The sequence below is a fragment of the Capricornis sumatraensis genome, chromosome 15, assembly GCF_032405125.1.
Source record: "Capricornis sumatraensis isolate serow.1 chromosome 15, serow.2, whole genome shotgun sequence".
In the NCBI taxonomy this organism is placed as follows: domain Eukaryota; kingdom Metazoa; phylum Chordata; class Mammalia; order Artiodactyla; family Bovidae; genus Capricornis; species Capricornis sumatraensis.
In genome coordinates, this window is record NC_091083.1 from 10,728,304 (window position 1) to 10,744,424 (window position 16,121).

The 16,121-nt window shown below is 39.4% G+C and overlaps 1 protein-coding gene across 3 annotated transcripts in view; it reads right to left on the minus strand.

Annotated features, from left to right (window-relative positions):
- Window positions 1-16,121, minus strand: part of TASP1 (taspase 1) — a 254,444-nt gene that overhangs the window by 191,623 nt on the left and 46,700 nt on the right. For 2 of the 3 annotated variants that reach the window (XM_068987336.1, XM_068987335.1), the window contains exon 6: window positions 8,525-8,604. The exons of the other annotated variant lie outside the window; for it this stretch is intronic. In XM_068987336.1, the coding sequence (XP_068843437.1) occupies window positions 8,525-8,604 (80 nt within the window). The remainder of the gene's footprint in view (window positions 1-8,524; window positions 8,605-16,121) is intronic. 3 annotated transcript variants of the gene reach the window in all.

The window sequence follows — 16,121 nt, forward strand, 5'->3', positions numbered from 1 at the left end:
TCGATTCCTGGGTCAGGAAGATCCCCTGGAGAATGAGAAAGGCTACCCACTTCAGTATTCTGGCCTAGAGAATTCCATGCACCATATAGTTCATGGGGTAGCAAAGAGTCAGACATGACTGAGCGACTTTCACACATTTACAAAACAAATAGCTTATATCAGATTAACTCACAGATCAATTGTTATAAACTCTGGACAGAATTTTTAAATTAAAAAAAAAACACACACCTATTTGAAGGCAAGCGATCAAAAGCTGACAAAAATAGGAGAGGATTCAATCACTGAAAGAAAAGAAACACACTGGGTGAGATCTAAATTCAAACAGCTTTCCCCATGAGGCACTCCCTACTCTATGAGATGCATAAAAAATAGAGCTCAGGTAGAAAACTACAGTCTTAACAGGTCAGAAATGAAGGAGTGTGGGGCTACTGAAGTCACTGAAAAGGAGGGAGGAATCCTGCAAAGGAGAAACCCACAAAAGGAAGCCCAAAATCTATGTATGTGTCTGTCCCTCAGTCGTGTCTGACTCTTTGCGACCCCAAGGACCATAGCATGGCAGGCTCCTCTGTCCATGGAGTTCTCCAGGCAAGAATACATGAGTGGGTAGCCTCTCCCTTCTCTAAAGGATCTTCCCGACCCAGGGATTGAACCCTGGTCTCCTGCACTCCAACAGAGCCACCATGGAAGCCCAAATCTATGTAAAAGTCCCCTCAAATCTTGAATGAGAGCTTAACTGTTCATACAGGATGCAAGATTCCATGAGAGAAGGGACTTCCCTGATGGTCCAGCTGGTAAGACCCTGCACTCCCAATGCAGGGGGCCCAGGTCTGCCGCCTGGTCAGGGGACTAGATACCGCATGCCACAATAAAGATCCTGCAAGCGGCAACGGAGAAGCCCACATGCCACAATTAAGACCTGGTGCAGTCAAATTAAAAAAAAAAAAAAAAAAAACAGTTCACTGAGGAAAATAATGGCTGAAAAGCAGACAGATGTTTTAGTAAATACCCACTGTACGAGAGACAAAGTTTGAGACTTTCCAATGTAAACCCCAGAAAGACTGTATAAGGAATGAAGACCACAGCTGGTACTAAGGGACAACTCTAGGATTAAGAACAAAATTGAAAGATTCACTTTAGCAAAGCCTGAAACAAGGCTGTGACAATATCAAGGTGATTTGCAAATAATTTAATTACATACTAGAACAAGTTCAACATCATTCAAAGGAAGATAAATCATAGTTTCTAAAATGTCTCATCCACATGCTCAAGTTGAAATTTTTTTAAAAAAAAGTTTAAGACATGCAACTAAATGGAAAATTTGTGACGAAGGTCACACACACAAAAAAAATCTAATTGAAACTGACCTACAGATTACCCAGATTTCAGAATTACCAAATATTTCAAACAATTAAAACATTGTTACAATGATAAATAGGTCAACAATGGATACAGTGGGTTGAAGATATGGGAAATTTCAAGACAGAGATGAAAGCTTTTTTTTTTTTTTTTAAAGGAAAACTTTAAAACTGAAAAACACAACATCTTGTTCTTGCCTTTTTAAATCATAACAAAAGATTAATTTCAAATTAGATACTGCAGGAGGAAAGATAAACAAGCTCGAACACAATTCAACAGAAACCACAAATAGAAGAAGCATGATGGTTAGTTTTATTTGTCAAAGTGACTGAGCCAGAGTGCCCAGATATTGATCAAGCACTATTCCAGGCGTGTCTGTGAGGCTGTGCTTGCTGAGGATGAGATTTACACTGAAGTTGATAGAGTAAAGCAGATTGCCCTCCCTAAACTGGTTCAGTTCAGTTCAGTTCAGTCACTCAATCGTGTCCGACTCTTTGTGACCTCATGAATCGCAGCACACCAGGCCTCCCTGTCCATCACCAACTCCCAGAGTTCACTCAGACTCACGTCCATTGAGTCCGTGATGCCATCCAGCCATCTCATCCTCTCTCATCCCCTTCTCCTCCTGCCCCCAATCCCTCCCAGCATCAGAATCTTTTCCAATGAGTCAACTCTTCACATGAGGTGGTCAAAGTACTGGAATTTCAGCTTTAGCATCATTCCTTCCAAAGAAATCCCAGGGCTGATCTCCTTCAGAATGGACTGGTTGGATCTCCTTGCAGTCCAAGGGACTCTCAAGAGTCTTCTCCAACACCACAGTGCAAAAGCATCAATTCTTTGGTACTCAGCCTTCTTCACAGTCCAACTCTCACATCCATACATGACTACTGGAAAAACCATAGCCTTGACTAGACAGACCTTTGTTGGCAAAGTCATGTCTCTGCTTTTGCATATGCTATCTAGGTTGCTCATAACTTTTCTTCCAAGGAGTAAGCATCTTTTAATTTCATGGCTGCAGTCACCATCTGCAGTGATTCTGGAGCCCCAAAAAATAAAGTCTGACACTGTTTCCACTGTTTCCCCATCTATTTCCCATAAAGTGATGGGACCGGATGCCATGATCTTCATTTTCTGAATGTTGAGCTTTAAGCCAACTTTTTCGCTCTCCACTTTCACTTTCATCAAGAGGCTTTTTAGCTCCTCTTCACTTTCTGCCATAAGGGTGGTGTCATCTGCATATCTGAGGTTATTGATATTTCTCCCAGCAATCTTGATTCCAGCTTGTGTTTCTTCCAGCCTAGCGTTTCTCATGATGTACTCTGCATAGAAGTTAAATAAGCAGGGTGACAATATACAGCCTTGACGGACTCCTTTTCCTATTTGGAACCAGTCTGTTGTTCCATGTCCAGTTGTAACTGTTGCTTCCTGACCTGCATACAGATTTCTCAAGAGGCAGTCAGGTGGTCTGGTATTCCCATCTCTTTCAGAATTTTCCACAGTTTATTGTGATCCACACAGTCAAAGGCTTTGGCATAGTCAATAAAGCAGAAATCGATGTTTTTCTGGAGCTCTCTTGCTTTTTCCATGATCCAGACCTCATCTAATCAGCTCAGTGTCTTAAAAGGACAAAAAGGCAGAGACTCTCCCCTGAGTAAGAGAGAAATCTTCTTGCCTGTCTGCCTTTGAACTAGAATGTCAACTTTTTCCTGCTTTCAGACTTGAACTGAAACATTATCTCTTCCTGGTTTTGAGCATGCCAGCCTTCACACTGAAACTACACAGTCCAATTGACCTGGTTTTCAGGCCTTTGAACTTAGATTGAAATTACTCTATTGACTCTCCTGGTCTCTAGCATGGTGTCTGATCCTGCAGATCTTGGGACTTGTCAGCTTCCACAACTACATGAGCCAATTCTTTATAATATCTCATAGATAGACAGATCCTGGTTCTGTTTCTATGGGAATCTTGATTATCACAGAAAGCAGAGAACAAACACTGGGGGAAAAAAATTAGAGCTTGAGTAATACATGGAAGTGTCAAAGGTTTACTATAGGTGAAATGGAAGTTCTAGAAACAGAAGAGGGAGAGCAGGAATATGAGGGAGAGCAACTGTTTAAAAACTGGGTCCATAACAAAACCAGCACAAAGAAAACCACACTTTGGCAAAAACAAACATAAAGAACAATTCTTAAAAACAGTCAAAGAAAAGAAGACACATTATACACAGGAAAGCAATACCAATCATGTCTGACTTCCTAACAGAAACAATGGAATCCAGAAGATAATGGAATAACATCTTTAAAAATGTTCAAAGGATACAATGGAATATTATTCAGCTATAAGAAGAAAATCCTGATATATACAGATATATCATCTACAATATAGATGAACTTTGGAAACATACTAAGGAAATAATCCAGACACAGAAGGACAAATATGTGATTCCACTTAGAGAAGGAACCTAGAATAGGCAAACTCATAGACAAAGTAAGTAGAAGAGACGTTACCAGGGGCAGGGAAGAGGGGGGATGGGTAATCACTGTTTACTAGATAGAGTTTCTGTCTGAGTGAAGGAGACAATAGGAATGGACAATGGTAATAGTTAATCAACACTGTGAATGTACTTAGTACCACTGAGTCATACTCTTAAAAACTGTTAAAATGGTAAATTTTACATTATAATTTTACAATATTTTACCACAATTTTTTGAAAGTGCTAAAAGAAAAAAAATAAAACCTGCCAACCTAGAAGTCTATATCCAACAAAAAATATCTTTTCAAAGCAAAAGCTTTTTCCCCCAGATAATGAAAGCTGAGAAAATTTTCCACTACCACATCTACCACATTACCAGAAAAGTTTTAGCATTTCAGGCTAAAGGAAATGATGCCAGAAAGAAATTCAAATCTACATACAGGAATGAAATAAGTAAATATATGTGAAAATGTGTAAGAAATTTCGGATAAACCTTAGAAAGACATTCTGAAAGTTGAAGGAGAATAAAATCCTACAAATTATGCCCCCTAAAGGTAATCAAGTATAAAGCATTATCATTAACCAGCACCAAAACACCATTTTATTTCTACTGAGGATTAAACAAATGGCTAAATATCGAATGGTATTTAAAATTTCTTTAATCTAAATAATAGTTATAGCTTCTCCTTTTAAATTTGTAAGTCAAATCCATTTTTTTTGCCAAAATAAAAAATGAATATGTCACTTAGCTTTCAAACACCTTTTTTATTCAGAGATTTCTTGTTGATTGGGTATATGTCATTAAAAAAAATAAACCTATGACACCTTATGTTTTTCTTATTCCAAGTATAAAATACTAATATATGGTCAAAAATAATTTTGCCATCTTGCAAAAGTCGAGTACTATTTTATGTTTTTATATAAATGTTCTGAAGTAAAATTGGCAGACTGAATGCATGAATTCATCTCCATGCCCTACTAAAAATTTACCAGAAAGAAATTTAAGTGGGGAGGAAGACTGGCATACCCAAGGGGTGAGTATAAGCGAAGAGTGGTATCAGCAGTTTTAGAAAATAGAAAACAAGTAACTAACTGAGCAGAAGATGAATCGCAATGCCCACTAGCCAGCACACCACAAATCAAACTAATCTCAGCCAAACTAAACTAATTTCTGCCAAAGAAACATCAAGAGAACTTGAAACAGAAGGCACCTGGTGTGTCTGAAAGCCAGGCCAGGACCAAAACCAGGAGAACAGGCAGATGGAGATGCCCAGATCCTCACCTTGTGCTTGCAGAAAACATGCAGGCAACTCCTGGAGAGACTGAACCAGATGGGCCCCAAGTTAGCTGACGTGGAGCACAGCTGGGAGCAGGCAAGGACTCTACCTAAAAAACAGACTTTGACGTAAAAGTCTGAGAAAGGCAAACACCTCCAGCCCTTCCCATGTTCTATACCCAAATACTGGCTACTGCCCTGCCAGAGGTGGGAAGATGTCTCTCCCTAACCCAAGAGAAAAACTGCATAGAGAAATGACCACGCCTCCTCTCTTGAGGTCAAACAAACCTGCCCTCTCACACAAAGCTGCCAACAGGCCTTTAGGTGCCTCACTCGGGAATATGAAACTGCAGAGGGTCACTAGATAGTTGAGGAAATTAGCAAACATGTATTAGTGTCCAAAACACACAAACACAAAGTTAGACAGAGGAAGCAAAAATAGCAGGTAAGAGCACATTTTAAACCATAATATCCCGAGAGAGAGCAAAAATGCTGAGTTCATGAAATAAGAACAAGGATATCATGTTTTAAAAGTATTAATCATAGATCCATGGATCGGAGCCCCCAGGCTCCTCTGTAAAGCCATGGGATTTCCCAGACAAGAGTACTGGAGTGGGTTTCTATGCTCTCCTCCAAGGGATCTTCCCAACCCAGGGATCAAACCCACATCTCCTGCATCTTGGGAGTCTTTACCTGCTGAGCCATCAGTAAAGCCCAAAAACACTAAAATCAAAATTACAAATTCATTAGAAGTAGAAGATTTGGAAGATAAAATTGAAGAAACTTCCCAGACAATAGGATAAAAGATAGAGATTTTTAAAAGGAGAAAAAAAAGTAATTGTTGAAAAGGATACATAGGATTAGAGCACAAGATCCAACCTCTAATGCACAGATATGAGAAAAATACAGAAAAGTAGGTGGAGATCATTATCACAAGATCTTCTAAAAAAATCTCCCCAAAACAGAAGCAGATGGATTTCCAGATGGAAAGTCCAAAAGTGGACTCAGTAATCATAAATAGAAAAACAGACTTATCCCAAAGTATCATTGTCGTAATAACAACATGGAATTAAGAACTTCCTTTGAAAGAGGAAAAACACACCACAAAGAACTGGGAACCAAAATGCCAATGGACTGCATAATAGCAAGACTGGAAGTTAGAAGATAGAGCAATTTCTTCAGAAACCTACGTGTAAGTGATTTCCCATCTTACATATACTAAATGTGGGAGTCAAACAAGAAAAAAAAAGAAAAAAACCCACACATGCCATTCAGGAAGCAGCCACGTTGACAGTGGAGAGAGGAAAAGGCAACTCCAGAGTGATGGGGTGGTAAGGAGCAGACGACAGCTGCACGGCAGGCCTAGGGGTGCCCAGGCAGACCCAGGTTGCCAAGGGGCCTGTGTCCAAGGAAAAGCAAAACCAACTGGCAGAGCGGCTCTACCCCAAAATCCGCTGGAGAGAGCTTAAAGCAGAATTAATGACAGGGAGTGTGAGAACACAGAGTCTCACCCTCCCTGCCTCCCTGCACACACACTTCTCCCACCAGCCTCCCGTTAGTCCAAATTTCAGTGACATTAAACTCATTTTGTGAATATGTTACTAACAGCTGGTCCTTGCTAGACACTTGCTGTGATAGATAATTATCTCCTTTTTCTACAACTTGGTTTCCTTGGAGCCAATGAGTCCTCATTTTTTCTTTTGATTATTTAAATTATACTCCGATTACTCGGAAAAGGCAATGGCACCCCACGCCAATACTCTTGCCTGGAAAATCCCATGGACGGAGGAGCCTGGTAGGCTGTAGTCCATGGGGTCACTAAGAGTCGGACACGACTGAGCGACTTCACTTTCACTTTTCATTTTCATGCGTTGGAGAAGGAAATGGCAACCGAGTGCAGTGTTCTTGCCTGGAGGATCCCAGGGACTGGGGAGCCTGGTGGGCTGCCATCTATGGGGTCGCACAGAGTCAGACATGACTGAAGCGACTTAGCAGCAGCAGCATAGATTACTTAAAAAAAATTTTTTTTCAGTTGTCTATGTTTTTAAACAATTTCTTTGTTTTATGCATAAATATGCAGTCATGACTTCTTTCTCAAGATAGACATATGAAACACACAAATATAAATATCCATTTTTTACTTTTTAAAGTCATTATTAGATTTAATAATGTCTTTATTAATCATTTGGGTGCCCTGGTGACTCAGAAGTTAAAGCGTCTGCCTCCAATGTGGGAGACCTGGGTTCGATCCCTGGGTCAGGAAGACCCCCTGGAGAAGGAAATGGCAACCCACTCCATTATTCTTGCCTGGAGAATACATGGACAGAGGAGCCTAGTAGGCTACAGTCCACCAGGTCGCAAAGAGTCAGACACAACTGAGCGACTTCACTTTCTTTTCTTTATTAATCATTATGTCTTTATAACAATTTCTAGTTACTTTATAACATTTTATTATAATAATATGTGACAGTTTATTCACTTACATTCTTCTGGGTTGGATATAAGAGTTTTTCAAAATTTTTTATATAATTGTTTATGTTTTTCTTTCTCTTTTTCTTAATTGAAGTATAGTTGAGTTACAATATAAGTAGCAGATGTACAGTATAGTGATTCACAATTTTTAAAGCTTATACTCCACTTATAGTTATTAGCTATACTCCCTGTGTTGTACAATATATCCTTGTAGTTTATTTTATACATAATTGAATTTCTTTTACATTTTTAATAATGCTCACTGAGCACCCTTCTACATAAATTTGTCTATATCTCCAATGACAAATTCAGAGAAGCAGAATGGGTTTAAGGCTTTTGATTTATATTACTCAACAACATCCTCCAAAATTTCTGCCAATCTACATTTGTACCTACAATGTATTATGTTCATTTGATCACACACTTGCCACCAGTAATATATTTTTTTTAACTCCTTCACCAAGTAAGAGGGATTTAACAAGTAAGATTTAACATGTACTCATCTTAATTTAAATGTCCCTGTTAATTATGTTGTATTATCTATTTCTGACTTTTGACCTTTCTTCTATTTTTTTTGTTTTTCCTTCTGCTACACTTGGTACCTAGAAAGGGCTTCTTCAGCTCAAGGATTGGTAAATGTTGACCTATGTTTTCTTCTCTCTCTTTAAGTGGGTGGTATTATGGTTTTACTGTCTGTAATTATTTTAAGTAGCCTACAAAAGATCCTTTAACAATACTTCTATAAAAGCATGAGAAAGCAGGAGTGGAGGGACCTCAGGAAGATAAAGTTGACTGAACATCAACTAACTTTCTACATATCTTTTAACTAAAATATTTCAACATACAAGCTTTCTTCCTTAAATACAGGTGCTACATGGATCAAAAGCAATGTAACACTTTCAGGTATATATGCTAATACAGCTTAATTTTGAAAAGTTTTTACTCACTTGTGGTCATGATGCTAGGAGGGCAGGAGGGTATTCCATGATCTACTGCCCATCTGTAGGCTCCTTCTCCAACTAAAAAGCTAACAACAGAAAGATTATTCTTTAAAAAATTCAGTGTCATCTTCTCCTACATGTATATAGGCAATAAATATATATAGTTATTTGTATACATATATTTATATACATATAAAGTACGATAAGCAATATAACAAGACAACTAAAAATTTTGCAATACCTCAAAATGGCTATATACCAAAAGAATTTTTTCCCCAAGTTAGAAATTTTACAATTAGAAACAGTAAATGGTATGATATCATTTATAATACCTAATAAGTAAAAATTGGCAAAATGTAACATAAGAAGTAAAAATAGTTGATTTCCCAGTAGAAAATATAAAGATTTATCTTAGAACAAAGTGGTTCTCAGTTTATGTATAAGAACTATTTTAATCATGTTAAGAGTTAAAGCTTAAGCAAGTGTCTTCAGACTTGGTATTCTTGCCTAGCATAACAGCTGGATCTATCCATAATGAGTGGCGTACATCCACAGATGCCCAAACACAATGATATGCACTTACATTTCTAAACCTCGGTGCAATATATATATATATATATATATATAAATACACACACACACACACACACATATATGACTCAGAACCACATTTTCACTGTGGTAAAGTCTTGTGGTGTGTCCCAGAGGTCATTTTTTAAGCCCCAACTGCAAGTTTTAGCATAACAGTAAGTGAATAAAAGGATACTGTTAGCTAACTGTAAAAGACTTCCTTTCAAAGATTTCAAATAGCATGCAGGATAATTAACCACTCCATTCCCTAACACAGTAATAGCAAGCAGTTACCATAATAATCAATCACTTCATCTCCTTCCACAGCCAACTTCTTAAAGATCTCAGCCAGCCAGTAATGGATTCCTTGAACTAGAGCCTACTCATTAGTTTCTTGCTCCCTATTTTTTGTTTCTGTTCCTCTAATCATCCAACAATAAAAACTCAAAGTAATACATATTGAAGTCTTTAGATTTGATTGCTAATAAGATCAATGACAGATTAGAAGAAAGTCAAAGCAGATACTTAGAAATATATTCAAACAGTTCCAAAGAGAAACTAGATTGTTAGGCTCAATAACTTTTCCAATATATACAGAGCTTGGAGCTGAGGGAGCTTTTAAAAAAAAAAAAAAGAGGAGGGAGAGAGTCCACAAGAATAAACAATTTCACCTCTTCAAACTTCCATTTTTTAAAAAAATTCTAAAGGACTCCAAAAATAGAAAACAGTTCTCCTATTCTTGTATCAAATGAAGACCACTGCAAAGAAACAGCCAAGAAAAGCTGTCACATAAAGGAAAACGGAAGAATAATTCAAGTAGGAACTTGGATGCAAGTTGAACTATCCTGATGGCATTTGTAGCACTTTCTCCTGCTCAAAAAAGACTTTGATATAAGAAATAACTTCTATTCATGTGAAAATGCAAAGGAGATGCTGAAGTAGTGCATAAAATGATCAAGACAGAAGTTTGGAGCTGAATCTAATATTCTCAGCACATCCACTAGTCATTTAGAGTTCGATCCCAGTATCTGGGATCAAAAGCATTTTATAAAATATGCTTAGTGTTATTTTTCATTTCTCAATCATTCATGAAATGAAATCAGTTTGCCACTGTCTGCAATGAAAGTTTTTAAATATGTTAGGTGTTTTATAATATTTACCAAGAAAGTGAGCATTTTGGATGCTTGTCTTATGGATAAGAATTCTGAATACCTGACTTACCTTACTATCCAAAATTACGTGTCCAGTAGTGCAACATCACAAAAAGTGGCATATAACTGCTTTTGAAATCATTTAAAAACGCTATAAAGTTATGTGAGCTTGGTTAAAAACTATACAATCAAAAGGGCTTCCCAGGTGGTGCTGGTGGTAAAGAATCCACCAGCAATGCAGGAGATACAAGAGATGCGGGTTTGATCTCTGAGTTAGGAAGATTCCCTGGAGGAGGAAATGGCGACCCACTGCAGTATACTTGCCTGGAAAATCCCATGGACAGAGGAGACTGGTGGGCTACAGTCCATGGCGTTTCAGAGTCAGACACGACTGAAGCAGCTGAGCACACTCTATCAAAAGCAAAAAATCACTTCCCAGAACACTAACTGCAGCACCAACTCAAATTTTTCCCAAATATTCATGATTCTCCAAGGAGAAAGCTTTCATAGAAGTTTCACCTCAATTAACCAGGAAACCCACCGACCCCACCTTGTTAACACACCCAGAATCTGGCCACTTCTCACCACTCCCCTGCACCACCTGGGTCTGAGCCGCCTCCGTCGCTCTCCTGGATTGCTGCAACAGCCCCATCACTCCCATGCTTGCCTTGCTCGGTTCCCTGCCTTGGTCCAGTCTCAACACACCAGCCACTGACATCCTTGGGAAACGCAGGTCAGGTAATGACACTCCTCTTCTCAAAATCCTGAGAAGCCCCTTGGGATGACACTAGCCTGCAAACTGGAGCCGTGGGCAGAATCTCCAGGCGCCTACGTGATCCACTCCTCTCTCCCCCTCCTCCCCTCATCTCCCCCTCCTCCTGGTAACGCTACTCCAGCACCCTATAAAAACACAAACATGCCAAGGGAGCTCTGGCCTCAGGGCCTTCGCCCTGACTCTGCCCAGTCAGGATATTCCTTATTTCCCAAATGGCAAATTTCTCCATCTGTTTAAACATATCTCCTTGATGACGCCTGAAACTCAATACTTAAAATCTACGCAACACTCTACACTCCTCTACCCAGTACTCCTAATCTCTCTCATTCTGCCCTTTTTACAGTTTTTCCACCTTATCACATTCTATATACTGTGGGTGTGTGTGCTCAGTAGCTCAGTTGTGTCTGACTCTTTGTGACTCCATGGACCAACCCAGGCATTGAACGCAGGTCTCCTGCATTGGAGGTGAATTCTTTACCATCTGAGCCACCAGGGAAGCCCACATACTGTATAGCTTACATATTATCTCTATTGTTTACACGTCTCCCTCAAATAAACTGTAAGCTTCATTAACAGCAGGGACCTTTGTTTTTCGTTGATATCCACATAGCCACTCAGAACAATGCCTAAAACACACTAATCATTAAACAAACAACTGCAAGATACTCCACAAAATAATAAATGAGGGTGTCAAAATTCTCTAAAGGACAGCATTGTCCTTGTGTTATGCTCTCCTTAATCTACACTAAAGCAAGTCTAAGGTGTCATGAAACAAAAGCAACAGTGTACTGAGACCAGCACTGACTGGGGTGGTTAAGACCATCAGCAAGCTGAGACACTGAAGGGCCAGCACAACCAAACATGCAGAAATGCACCGAGGTCAACTAGAATTTTATGGACAGGAACTATTTTCAAAAGTCATGACGCTATTGTCAGTCTGCTGCTGCTGCTGCTGCCAAGTCGCTTCAGTTGTATCTGACTCTGTGTGACCCCATAGACGGCAGCCCACCAGGTTCCGCCGTCCCTGGGATCCTCCAGGCAAGAACACTGGAGTGGGTTGCCATTTCCTTCTCCAATGCATGAAAGTGAAAAGTGAAAGTGAAGTCTCTCAGTAAGTGTTCGACTCCTAGTGACCCCATGGACTACAGCCTACCAGGCTCCTCCATCCATGGGATTTTCCAGGCAAGAGTAAAAATGTGTAATTTAGTGATTTTAGAAAGTTCTCAAAACTGCTTAAAATGCACTATGCTAGATAAGGAAGATAGAGGAGAAAATGATAGCTGCTTCTTTGGACTTCAAAAAAGATTTCTGCCTATTTTACCTATGACTTCTTTGTTTATCACAAATACACAGAATTGAAGAAAGACCATCAATTTCGTGGCTACTGCTATTTAAAGCTTACAAACACAGAAAGTTCAAATAAAGGAGAATAAGCTATATGTGGAAAAAAAATAATGAACATATTAAATAACAAGGATTTAATAACCCTTCTCAAAATTTTATTGTAAAAATTTTCAAACACATACATTACAGTGAATAGTATATAGTGAATCCAAAAGGATCATCACCCTATTTCATCAAAGATTAATACATTGCTAATCTTCATTTTCACTCCCATCCAGACTATTTTGAAGCAAATCTCAGATATCACATAACTTCAAATATAAATATTTTAACATCTCTAAAAAAGCAACTTTAAGAAAAAATACATAACCACAACATAACAAACTGACACCTTAAAAAATTTAACAATAAATCCTTGGAATCAAAAGTTTATCAATCGATGCACATTTCCCTGATTTTTTCCTAAAAGTTGTACTATTATTGTTATTTTGCCTTTTAAACTATTTTATTTGAGGGGAAACCCAACTAATCCATCCATATTTTCTGATTGGTTGATAGGTCTTCTTCAGTTCAGTTCAGTTCAGTTCAGTTCAGTCGCTCAGTCATGTCCAACTCTTTGCGACCCCATGAACTGTAGCACGCAAGGCCTCCCTGTCCATCACCAACTCCTGAAGTTCACTCAAACTCACATCCATCGAGTCGGTGATGCCATCCAGCCATCTCATCCTCTGTCATCCCCTTTTCCTCATTCCTTCCAAAGAAATCCCAGGGCTGATCTCCTTTAGAATGGACTGGTTTGATCTCTTTGCAGTCCAAGGGACTTCTTAAGTTTCTTTTAATCTATAGGTTTTTGAATATTCTTTTCCCATTCATACAAAAGTACTAAAATCTGAATGAATTTATGAAATACAATAAATTTAACTGCATTTTCAAATAAACAATGTACCAAAAACTAAATTCACATCTCAAAAAATCTGAGGGTCTAAGGGCTGGAGGAAGCAAAAGCTGGAATCAAGATTGCTGGGAGAAGTATCAATAACCTCAGATATGCAGATGACACCACCCTTACGGCAGAAAGTGAAACACTAAAGAGCCTCTTGATGAAAGTGAAAGTAGAGAGTGAAAAAGTTGGCTTAAAGCTCAACATTCAGAAAATGAAGGTCATGGCATCCAGTCCCATCACTTCATGGCAAATAGATGGGGAAACAGTGGAAACAGTGGCTGACTTTATTTTTCTGGGCTCCAAAATCACTGCAGATGATGATTGCAGCCATGAAATTAAAAGACATTTACTCCTTAGAAGGAAAGTTATGACCAACCTAGACAGCATATTAAAAAGCAGAGACATTACTTTGCCAACAAAGGTCCGTCTAGTCAAGGCTATGGTTTTTCCAGTGGTCATGTATAGATGTGAGAGATGGACTGTGAAGAAAGCTGAGCGCCGAAGAATTGATGCTTTTGAACTGTGGTGTTGGGGAAGACTCTTGAGAGTCCCTTGGACTGCAAGGAGATCCAACCAGTCCATCCTAAAGGAGATCAGTCCTGGGTGTTCATTGGAAGGACTGATGTGGCCAATACTTTGGCCACCTGATGCAAAGAGCTGACTCATTTCAAAAGACCCTGATGCTGGGAGGGATTGGGGGCAGGTGGAGAAGGGGACGACAGAGGATGAGATGGCTGGATGGCACCGACTCAATACACATGAGTTTGGGTGAACTCCGGGAGTTGGTGATGGACAGGGAGGCCTGGCGTGCTGCGATTCATGGGGTTGCAAAGAGTTGGACACGACTGAGCGACTGAACTGAACTAAACTGGATGAGCACTTTAGGGTTAACTCATATTAATCATGAAGCAACAATGTTTTCCAAGCTTTCCCTTTTTCACCAAAAGAAACAAAATTTCCGAAAATTATAACTTGGACTTCCCCAGTGGTACAATGGATAAGAATCTGCCCGCCAATGCAGGAGACACAGGTTCAACCCTTGATCCAGGAAGATTCCACATGCCAAGGAGCAACTCATCTGCGCACCACGCCTCCTGAGCCCACACGCCACAGCTGCTGAAGGCCGGATGCCCAGAGCCCGTGCTCCGCAGTGAGAGGCCACCGCAACAAGGAGCCCACGCAAGGCAACTGGAGAGCGGAGCCCGCCTGCCACAACTAGAGAAAACCCACACGCAGCGACAAAGACACAGCACAGCCAAAATAAATAAATGAATGAAATGAACTATACAGTGAGAAAAGAAAATGCCAAGTCAAACAAAACTATTAAAGTTTATACTTACAAAAAAATTATAACTTTTTCTATAATAGGTTAGGAGTTAGCAATTTTTTCAGCTAGAGGGCCAGACAGCAAATAATCTAGGCTTTGTACCCAGCTGTCTTGGATGCAACAGCTCCTTTGCAGAGCACAAGCAGCCACAGACAATATGTACACAAACAGGCGCGGCTGTGTTCCCAAAAAACGCTACTGACAAAAACAGGCAGCAGACCAGATTTGTCCCATAGGCCGTAGTTGTCCAGATTTGTCCCATAGGCCGTAGTTTGACAACCTTCGTTCTAGATGGTAAGGCCTATCAAAGTTACACCATATCATCACGGAGGAGAAAAGACTGAAAATATACTTTTATAAATAAAATCAACTTGGGGAAACATGGCACAGTTTATGATACTAGTTCCACCAAATTTATGAAGATATCAAATATTCAGCTAGTCTGACCAAGTACCAATACTTAAATAATGCATCATGTCATGCTGACTATAACCAGAAAATTAAAATATAAAAGATGATCAGGTAATAGAAATACCATTCCTCCTAAAATTCTGCTGAGGGATTTTTTGTTATGCAAGCAATAAGAGTTTACAAAATTCTAACAACTTTAGATGCAGCTGAAACAGATACACTCCCTGTCTTCCTCAGTGAGGTATACAGACAGATGAACTTTTTATTTGAAGACTTCTTAGGAAACACCCAATGCTTTCCTGCCCCCATAGTTACCTGCCTCTTCAGTAAATGACAACAGAAGACCATGGTTTCTAAGTCTTCCATCTGCTTTTGATAGTTTTTATATCCCTATATCTAGCGCACAGGAATTAAACAATAAATATGTGCTGAATGAAGGAATGGTAAGTGAATGAATAACTAAATGGATGTAAACAGCTATTTCTTACTATTTTCTAAAAGAATTTTACTGCCTTGTTATGAGTTCTAGTCTGCTGCTTCTAATGTGATAAGGAAGGACTCCATAAAATTTTAATAGTATAACAAGTCAAGTAAGGTACTCAGTTTCTTTGTCTACAAAATGAATGTTATTCTTATAAATCATTTTATGATATTATGAGATAATGCGTACAAATCACATAAAACAGTCCCTCTCACAGTGTACGAATGCATAAGTGTCAACTATCATCATTACAGAAATTAGACAGCTAGACTTCTTAGGGTTGTGTGTAAACAAACTTACAGTAAAAACATGATGAATTTGATTTCATTTATTTGGGACACTCAGGAGGCTTCCCTGGTGGCTCAGGCGGTCAAGAATCTTCCTGTGATGCAGGAGGCCCAGGTTAGTCCCTGGGTCGGGAAGATGCCGGGGAGGGGGAAACGGCAACCCACTCCAGGATTCCTGCCTGGAGAATCCCAGGGATGGGGAAGCCTGGTGGGCTAAAGTCCATGGGGCTGCAAAGAATCAGACACCACTGAGCAGCTAACACACACAAAGAATCCTCAGGGAATCTGGGTTTTTTCCAACTACTGCAGGTACC